At 53.5% G+C, this 10,334-nt stretch overlaps 1 protein-coding gene across 1 annotated transcript in view; it reads right to left on the bottom strand.

The window, feature by feature from the left end:
• Window positions 1–993: 993 nt before the first annotated feature.
• Window positions 994–10,334, bottom strand: part of PHF2 (PHD finger protein 2) — a gene marked incomplete at its 5' end in the record, with an annotated part of 30,112 nt that continues 20,771 nt past the window's right edge. The window contains 5 exons of the mRNA XM_033517540.1: window positions 994–2,052; window positions 3,588–3,849; window positions 4,997–5,106; window positions 5,980–6,075; window positions 7,045–7,322. Of these exons, the coding sequence (XP_033373431.1) occupies window positions 1,964–2,052; window positions 3,588–3,849; window positions 4,997–5,106; window positions 5,980–6,075; window positions 7,045–7,322 (835 nt within the window). The remainder of the gene's footprint in view (window positions 2,053–3,587; window positions 3,850–4,996; window positions 5,107–5,979; window positions 6,076–7,044; window positions 7,323–10,334) is intronic.

Below are 10,334 nucleotides of genomic sequence, written 5' to 3'. Positions count from 1 at the left end.
CTGGGTGGGTGCTCTGGGTGGGCCCTGGATGAGTGCTCTGTGAGGGTGCCCTGGCTCTGGGTGTGGGCTCTGTGTGACCCTGTGTGGGTGCTCTGTGAGTGCCCTGTGTGGGCCCTGTGTGGGTCCTCTGTGAGGGCCCTGGATGGGGTGCCCCGTGTGGGTGCCCTGGCTCTGGGTGTGGGCCCTGTGTGGGTGCCCTGTGTGGGCGCCCTGTGTGGGCGCTCGCTTTCACCCGTCACAACCCATCCTCAGCGGGATCCCTGCGGGTCCCTTCCAGCTCGGATGTTTAATGCCGAGCTGCGGGAGGAGCTCGGGAAGGCTCCGTGCCGGCGGTGCCGCTCTCCCGGCAGTTTCTGAACTGTGAACTCCCCCAGCTGGCGAGCGCTCGATATCGCCACACGCCGCCCCAATGGCCCCGCAGGACGCCAGGATCCCCCCAGAGCCGCGGGGCCGGCGATGAGCGCTCGGTCCGGAGCAGGAGCAGGAGCAGGAGCTGAGCTGCACCTCGGGGCTGCCCGGGCCAGCAGAGGGGAACAGGTCACTGTCAGGCAAGGACAGGGAGTGTGGGAACGGCCTTGCATCAGCAAAGAGAAAAACGCAGGTTGCACATGTCCCCAAGGGCCAGGAATAAATAAATGGTGAGATGCTGCACGTTTGGGTGAGCAGAAGGGGAAAGGCTGGAGCAGCCGCTGACCCCCAAGAGGTAGGAAGGAGAGGGAAACGGGCGGGGATGTTTGTCCATGATGCGCTGGGTGGGCACCTTTGGGTGGACCGTGAGGGACACTCAAAACACTGCCCAATTGACCAGGGCTTCTCGTGGTGCTGTAGCAAGCAGAGGTGTGTAAGCACAGGTGACAGACGGGGCAGTGGCAGCAGAGCCACTGTCTGTGCCAGCTGTGGTCCTCTGCTCGCTCCTTCACCCACCCTCAGGGACCCCCAGCTGCTTCCCCACCCCTCCTTCGCCGACCCCACAAAAAGGCCAGGCCCAGGCAATTGTGTACAAAACCTGAAATAGTTTTACTTTGCTTTCTTTTTTTTTTTTTCTTTTTTTTCTTCTTTTTTTAAACTTTGCTCTAGGTTTACTTAAGATTTTGTGAAGTCGATACAAGAGCATTTGATATGAATCGGTAAATAAAACACCGTCATAGATAGATAGCCACGATAAACTTTGTTAGAAATGTACATGTCGCGAAAAAATAATAATACTAATAATAATAATCATAATAAAAAAAGCCGGCGCGACGCCCGGGCCGGCATGGCCCTGGTGGCCCTGGTGGTGGCCCCGGTGGCCCTGGCACACGGCGGCAGGTGGCTCTGGTTCCCCACAGGCGCCGCGCCCCGGTAATGTGTGTATATAAACAAAGCCCATAAGAAATGTACAAATATAAAAAGCTACAAACATTAATAAATTACATCATCACAAAACACGGAAACACTCCACAAGGTGCTAGTAAAATAACTGTCTCCCTCCTCGTACAAGAAGTTACGCAAAGAGCTGGTACCGGCGGGCAGCGCCCGGAGAGACCCTCCCCGTATAAAAACCCGGCGGTGGTTATTCCAAAAGCTATGTACAAGCTACATTCTAGGAAAAGGGGCCCGGGCTGTGGCTGCGTGGGGCGGCGGCGGCGCCTGAGAAATGCCCCGCTGACTCCCCGCCCGACGCCTCGAGTGCTGCGGTCCCCTCCCGCCACGTGGCCTCGTGGCCCTTCCTGCTGCTGGCCACCCTGCCCTGCCCGCTCGCCGGGCGGGAAGAGGGGCCCGAGGCCGGAGCCGGGGCCCGACGCGCTCCTCGGTGGCCGAGATTAGTATTAACTTTTTGCGGCTAGTCGCTCTCAGCACTCTGAGAAAGGACATCTATATTAAAAAATATTTATAGCAGGATTCTGTACAGTCCGACCGCTGAAAGTTAAAGGGATTATTGTGGTGGTGGCCCAGAGCTGGGTGGCAGTGTCCCACGGGGCCACTAGAGCAGCAGCTTCCCGTTCCGGTGGATCTTCAGGATCTTGCCGAGCCGCTGCTTGGCCGTGGCCATCCCCTTCTTCGTACGCTTCCCTGGAAGGAGAGCAGGGTTGGGGTGAGGACCCAGGCCCACAGCACCCCACAGGCACAGACCCTCTAGCTGCCCCCACGGCCCTGCCGCCAGCCCTGCCCAGCTCTTCGAGGGACACCCACCAGCACCCCTCAGGAGTGGGGCTGCTGGCCATAGGACAGGGCTCGGCAGGGAGCACAGCCCCTGGAGAGCCAGCCCTGCTGAGCCAGGGGCACAGTGCACACCCACCCCCACGGGCACATCCACACCTGCCCCAGGGAGACAATGCTCTGCTGGGCACCCTCCTGCCTCCCCAGCTCTGCTGGGCACCCTCCTGCCTCCCCAGCTCTGCTGGGAACCATCTCACCCCTGCAGTGCCAGCCCTGATGCCCTGTGCCCTCACCTGCCCTGGTCACTGCTTGTTTGCCCACAGGGAGTCAATCAAACCCAGCCCCACCAGTGCTACCCTGCTCCTCAGGGAGAGGCTGCACAGACACACAGACACACAGACACACGGACACACAGACACATGGACATAGACACACACACAGCTCCACAGCTCTTCACAACTCCAAGCTCCTGGGTACCTCTCTGCCTTGGACCTGTTTCCCACCATTTCACCACAAAAGCACAATTCCAGGCAAATACATTCTTTCCACTGCAGCTCTGCAGAGATCCACAGGTACCACCAGCCCCTACCACAGGCTACACACATCCTGTCCTACGGCCATCCAAGCTGCCAGGGCTGTGATCCTGATCCACTACCTCTGATCTGCTCCACTTGAATACACAGAATTCGGGAAACATCAGCCACATTGCCTCACTCATCACCTGGGGCCTTTCCCAGTGGGATCACACACAGCTTTCATGCTACACATGTACATCTACACAGTGCCTGTCCCACACACCTGCCTCAGTTACGCTTCCTGAGCCAAGTTCAAGTGGAGAGCCTGAGGTCCCAGCCCAGACTCTGGGACAGCCTCAGTTTTTTCACACTTTCCCTATGGCAGACAGCGAGCAACCTCTTCCTCTCTCCTGCCTTTGGTCGTAGCTGTGTCACTCCCAAGCTTTGATACTCTGCTCCCCTGCAGCAACTCTTCAGAGAGATCTACAGTGTGCCCTGCTCTACGTGTCCTGGGAGGACTGTCCTCAGCTACAGTCAGCACAGAGCTGGTGTACAGCCACCAGCACCACCCTGGGCAGAACAGCCTTCACGGATGCATCCTTCCCTGGCCAAGGCTCCACCAGACAGGCTGGCTGGGATGTGACCCTGCAGGTGCTCCTCCTGAGCTGGGGCCGTGCTGGGCAGTGCTCCTGCCATGGGATCCCTCACACCCTGCAAACAACAGCCCAGCAGAAAAACACCCATTTGGCTCCCCGGTGCCAGGACAGTCGAGGCCACGGGCTCTGTCCCTGACCAGATCTGACTTGCATCCACACAGCTGCGCCTGCGCCTGCCCACAGCACACACGGCAGCAGGGGCCCTGTGGAAGCCTCGGGTTCCACGGCCCTTCACCCTTCCCCACTCCTGCACCACAACCCAGGCGTTTCCTGGTACCTTTGGCGGAGGCATTGTTCTGCGAGGATGCTGAGGGTCTCCTCTGTGTGAGGAAAACACCGGGTGCCATCGGCTGCGATCCCCTGTTAGGCTGGGCGACCCCAAAGGTGCTGGCCCCTGCGGTGTACTCGTGATCTGTGAGGCTGCTGGCCTGTGACTCCAGCTTCGGCTCGGGGGAGCCGCCTTCCTGAGCCGCTTTGCTTGCGTTGGGGGCTGACAGCTTCTTTTTGGTATTTTTTTTCTTCTTGCCTTTTTGTTCCTCCTTTAAAATGACAAAGATGAAGCTCAGATTAATCCGCAGAAGACCTTTAGCTAGGCCAAGGGCCAGCGGCGTTGCTCAGGGTCCTGATACAACGACACCCCAGGAGTTGGCCACGGACAAGCGCTCGGGGGCGGCTCCGACACGTCTGGCTCACAGCTGCACACACACGTCAGCCTCTCGTGCCTCTACATCCTCGCTCTGTGCGGGGCCTCCTCGTTCCTTACCACTGCGGCGAGCGGGAGCCAGCCGGGGCCGCACCGACATCGCCCTGGAGCTGCAGCATGGTCAGCATGGGCAAATCTTTCCATCTTCCACAAAAACTGGCACCTCCTATCTTCAGGGATCTTCACACCCTTGCACAACAGCACGAAGGATATTAAACATCCCACTGATTCAGCCTCTGCTTCCTGCTAGGTCACACACATCATCTCCTGACCTGTAACTGCACCTGGACATGCACACTGGGATGGCAGAGGTCTGCTGCTGTCCTGTGCCTCTTGCCTACTACTTTCAGTTCCTTCTTCTTGAAACCCTGCCACCATCCTTAAAGCTCTTCTACTTAACAGTTCACATCACAGAAGCCCAAGGCCACCACAATCTGTGTCTCCATCAGCTTGCTGAGGTCCCTCACCAAGCTGGCTCCAGCAGACCTTGTCACCTCAGCATCTCACCACGTCATGGGGCTTCTCTGACCCCTTCAGAGACCAGACACTTACAAACATCCAACCTGCCCCAGTTCCTTTCCTAAACTGACCCTTTGCTCACAGTTCACCAAACCTTTGGAAGCAAACCCTGGCACTTCCCAGCAGCCAATCTGCACAGACAGGCAATCACACTAGTCAGGCTCTCAAGCACACATCAAATACACTCCTTTGGGACAGCCCTCTCCTGTTCTACCCCAGTAGCCATTCTCACTCCCTCATCCTTCCCTGTATGTTTCTCTGTCCCTTGCTGCCTTGTGACATGGTCAGGCGTGCTGTGACACCGCTGGGCTTGGATCCCATTTATTTCCCTGAGACCGCAGAGCCCCGTGTCACTGGCAGGACCAAACACTACACAGGGCAGACACAGCACCAGGGCACAGCTCTGCTGCTGGGGACAGGGCTCTCCTTTCCTGACAGCTCCTACTCCCCAGGCAGCCTCTCACCTGCTGTGACAGCTTGGCAGCAGCAGCGGCGAGTCCGGTTTCGATGGAGGCGACTCTCGTGCCTTCTCGCACAGGTCGGTCCTGCCGGGGCACCGAGGGGCCAACTCGTGCTGCAAGGAGAGCAGAGGGAGGTGAGGGGCAGGAATGTGCCCATGGGAGCAGCACAGCCACCACAGGGCAGTGGGCTCAGCCAGGAGAGATGGGAGCAGCCTCTGCCCTTCCCTTCCCCAGGCACCAGCGAAGGCACAAGAGTCAGCAGCCTGCAGGCACGGTGGCACGGGCAGAAGCTGATAGGATGTCACACAGCTGAGCAGCTCCACAGCCACCTGAAGCCAAAGTCACATGGGTTTGTGCCCACATCCTGGATTATGAGTGTTGTTTCCAGGGACAATGCTCACCTGCAGCCAGGGTAGGACATGCAGGGCCACAAGCTGATGAGACCAAGTGTGGGCTGCTTGTCACACACAGCACACACAGAGGGTGCCCTGCTCATGGGCCACAGGGGTCAAAGCGGTCCAGGGGTCCCCTTGCCTGTCCCTGGTGAGCTCCAACAGACCCAGGACAGACCAACCCCTTCCAGATCATGACCTTCGGCTGAACCTGGAGGAGACTATTCCTGCTTTCTCCCACTATTCCCACAGTCAACACCTGAAATCCACAGCAACTCAGCTGTCCAGGGACTGATTCACTGTTAAACCACTGCTAAGAGAGCAACCAAATGATCTATCACTAAGAGTGTGAGGAAAAATCACCCAAGGAATCTTCTTCTTCTTCTTCTTCTTCTCTTGCCAGCTGATTGCAGGAGGAAGGCTAAAACTGCTTGGCAGGAATCCCAGCACCTCCCACTGCCCTGGAAAGGGTTAATCCTTCATATGATAAATCACTAATTGTGTGTCACAGTTTCCACACTTGAAAAATACCTGGGTTTTAGACATTTGCATGACTTAGCCTGAGTCTGGGCAGCACAGAGCACATCGACTTACCCGTTGGACTGTAAGGGGCATCATCTGAACTTTTCCTTTTCTTTGATCGGGATTTGAACACTGGATTATCTTCATCTGATTCAAGAGAAGGGTAAACTACAGTAGGAAACAAAGGCAAGAGTTTGAGTTTAGGAAACTGCTCTACCCTGTACAGGGGCCCCTTGCTCTGTCCAGGTGCAGTGACCACAGGCACCACAGCTGGATGGTCCCCAGAAGTGCCAGTGAGCACTGCTGTCAGAGCTATGACTTCCCTCTGCTCTCATTACTTTTGGGAGCTGCTGCCATTAAACTGTGGCTGGCTCTCTATATTCCTCTATAATCACAGAATATCCTGGCAAGGGAGCCACAAGAATCATTGAGTCCAACTCAGTTGCCCAGAAAAGCTGTGATTGCTTCATCTCTGCAAGTGTCCAAGGCCAGGCTGGACAGGGCTTGGAGCAACCTGGTGTAGTGGAAAGTGTCCCTGCCCACAGCAGAGGAGGAAACTGGATGGCCCTTGAAGGTCCCTTCCAACCTAAACCACTCTATGATTCCATTATAATTGGGGCAGAACTGATGTAACTGGTGCAAGCTGGCTTTGTGCCCATTTCTGCTGCAGACGCTTGCCTTCTTTGCCAAAACTCAAAATAGCATTGGATCCCTTTTCCTTGTACAAGTTCAACTTCTCACTCCTCTCAGCTGGAGGTTTAATTGCTACTATGCAGACAAGGATATTTCTGTCAGGAGTAGCAGTACCTGACCCACATTTCTGGGACTGTCCCCTGTTTCTGGGTTGACTGCTGCAGCTTTGGGGGCTCTCCATGTTTCTTGAGAGTTTTTTATTTTGCCACACCTCAGATGCAGGCTGCCTGGATGGCTGTGTGACCCTGGGCTCTGCAGCCAGCCTGCTGTCCCATGTATTTGCTCCCTTTGGTGTGCAGATCCCCGTTCCGTGCGCTGCTCCTGCACGCGGCCGGCTGATCCCAGGGCGGCACAGCAGGAGGAAGCAGCCACGAGCAAAGGGACATTTGCCAATAGGACATGTGTGTCCCCAGCACATCCTCACTCTGCTCCCCTCCTACTCACCATAATCTGAGTCCTTGAAACAGGCATCCAAGTGGTCCTGGTCCTCATCATAATCCTCAATGTCGATGCTGTTCTTTGTGCTTTTCTTCAGCAGCCGCTTCCCAGCGTTCTTGTTACCACCACCACCAGTTTTTTTTGAGTTTTGTGTGGAGAAGGAGTTGTTCTTCGCCTGATTGGTGCCCCACGATGTCTGCAGGCAGGACTCTGAGGCCTGGAGGTTTGCCATGGAGAGCATGCCCTGGATGGCTTCTTGTGTGCTGGGGGAAGCAGGTGGCTGGCTGTGGGACACAGAGAGAGATGCTGGAGCACTCAGTGATTCCAGAAACACCAACCCCTCGCAGGCAGCTCGCTCCTGCCACAGCAGTTGTGCTGGGAGAGACCCCCTGATTCCTCTGAGTAGCTGCACATGCCACCAGGGCCAGCAGGGGATTTTATGGGACAGGAGTAGCACAGAGAGCACCCCAGACGTGGGGGTGATGGCCCAGGAGCCAGGAAGGGGTGGGCAGGTCCCTGGGGCTGTCAGCACTCTGGGCAGAGCTCAGGGAACTTCCCAAAGCCAACAGCAGAATTCCTGACAGAGCAGTGTCTCCATAGCAACTATCATCATCACCATCCTCTCCTCCTCATCATCATCTTCATAATATCTATCTAACTATCTATCTATCTATCTATCTATCTATCTATCTATCTATCTATCTATCTATCTATCTATCTATCTATCTTTAATAATGTTATTTTTCTGAACTACCAAATCATCCTCCTCCTCATAGTCATATTTTAATAGTATTATTTATAATCTATACTACCAGCTCCTGTAAAAGGAGAGCTTATGCATCACCACTGGTGGGGGATGTTGTGGGGGGCTCTGCTCAAAGCTGTCTGGAAGTTTTTGGTCCCAGTTCACACCATGGGCTGTCACCACTCCAGGAGCTGCTGGAAATGAATTCTGAGACTGGCAGAACACATCATCCAGTAATTCCAGAAGTCTCAAGTTTGGGCAAGTAGTGAAATGCAAAAAACCCTTGTTGTGGCAATAGTATTTGTTACACTTGTTATACAGTTGTTGTGCAATAGAAGCCACAAACATGCAAGAGAATTAACAGCACCCTTTCACTTTCTCCTACTTGAGCTTAATCTGGGCTCTGAATAGAACAATGTACAAGGGCATAAAGAAAGTTTCTGGGCACTAATGGCATTTAGACATAATCCTGAAAATTACTTAAGACTGGTTCACAACTCAACAAACAGAAGAACATAAAAAACTTATTTAGGAAAGAGCCATTTAAATCCCTCCAATATCATGCCTTCTCCTCTGCCTTGTCCCTGGCAAAGAAATATTTTGCATCATCTACAAGGAATTATCATATTTTCTTCCAGCCCTTTTCCCTGAACTCCTTTTCCAAACACTGAACTCTCAAAACACTGCAAACAGACCATCAAATACTGACCACTAAATGGGCAAATCAGAGAGGAACTGCCTTAAGCAACACAAACTTCAACAAATAAATGGTGGGATATGATCAAAAACAGTGGTTTTGAGAGTTAAACACCAACCTGAAAAGGGAAAAATGTCTCAGAGCTGCACATGGGGCAGAGTGTTTCTCATTAGGGCATGTGCCTGGTGTGCTTCCATCAGGAGTATTTCAGCTTTCTAAGCCAAAAAAAATTCAAGAAGACTCAGGAAGCAATTTTGAAGCTCTGGAAGAGCCATATCCCCTTTCTGTAGCTTCAGCAATGATTTTTAAAAAAACACATTTATGAAAGTAAACTATCAGTGAGTTACAATTATGGCTTAAAAAAACATTTTAAAAGAGCATTGGAGCAGGAACAAAGCAGCCAAAGTGCTTCTGACCCTGCTCTATCCCCACAGCCACCTCCAAACAGGAGGTGGCACTGAGGGATAGCCCAGACCTGCCTCCAGCCCAGCAGCCTTGCCCTGTCCTTGGGCTGGCAGCTGCTTTTGTGGGTGCTCCTCACCACCAGCTCTGCCACTGCCACCTCTCTCCAAGGGGTCACTCCCTCTAGGCACATCATCTCCTTCTTCCCATCAGCAATTACTGAGTCTCCTGCCTGTATCCTCATATTTAGAAACTGAATTTATAATATCTCAGCAAAGTATTGCTGACTGAGCAGTGGCTCTGAAGAAGTAACAATTGTGTAGAACTAAAGAACTCCAACAATTTCAAGTACAAACCCAGTGTTTCCTTCCGTTTTTGAGTCAGACCTGGACACAAGTAATTTTGCTGCTTTCTAGATCAGGTGATGACCAGCCCTCCAAGCTTTTTCCATATTCCAATATTAGCTCTTTCAGCCTGTTCCCACACTCAGAGCAGCCCTTCTGCAGGAGCTTTGTCCTTCCCTCTCCCTGTCTTGCTGGCACACACAGCTGAGCTGCAGTTCTCTGGAGCATGCTAGCTAATGCCATCAGGGCCTCTGGGGTGGCCAGCTGCTGGTGGCAGCCCAGGATTTTACAGATTAAGGTTTCCCATGATTCAGATAAGGCCACTATCACAAAAAGCCCTGACCTGCTTCCCAGTGACTGTTGGGATCCAGCACTGGTCTGACAGGGATTCAGGCCCTGGCTGCTTGTGTGGGAGGCGATCCCACAGTGACACAGGACTGCTCCACAGCATCCACAACGTGCACATACAGATCTATAAATGCAAACATTCCCCAGCCTTCATCTGCCCTGCAAGCAGAGAAAGAGGGGAATTGTTGTTGAGAGTCAGACATGAGCACAGTGGCCTCATGCTGGGACACGGTGTGTTTGCATTTTGTGTTTCTTCCGCTTTATTTTCAAAGAGCACGTCACGGCCATTTGAAAAGCCAAGCATAATTATGAAACACAGAAATTACATTTACCAGGGGCTTTTTCCAATCAAGATGCAGCACACACTGCCAAACCCAGTGTTTATCCCAGAGCCAGCACTGATAGGACACATTCCCACTGTAACTCAGCCGAGCCTGGTGACGGGACAGTGTGTGGGACTTTGATTTCAGAAACCACAGAGCCTTCAAACACCCTGCCTACAGCATCCAGGCTGAGGGGGGAAAGCAAAGGCCTGAGGCCTGCTCTGTTCTGGTTTAACCCCTTGCAGACAGCAAGACACAGCCCAAGCAAGGCAAACTATTGTCAAGGAGCATTTCAAAGCACGCGGTGAGCCGTGTTATCCACAGAATGGCCAGCAGTGTACACAGGGCCAAGGAAGAGTTCTTTAAGTTCTTATAATAGTCTTTCTTTATACCAAAATTCCAGCATGGGAGTTTTATTAACCTGGCAACTTTATTAC

Source organism: Parus major, chromosome 12 (assembly GCF_001522545.3).
Source record: "Parus major isolate Abel chromosome 12, Parus_major1.1, whole genome shotgun sequence".
Classification (NCBI taxonomy): Eukaryota; Metazoa; Chordata; class Aves; order Passeriformes; family Paridae; genus Parus; species Parus major.
Note: the sequence above shows the minus strand (reverse complement) of the source record. Positions and strands in the feature narration are given on the sequence as shown.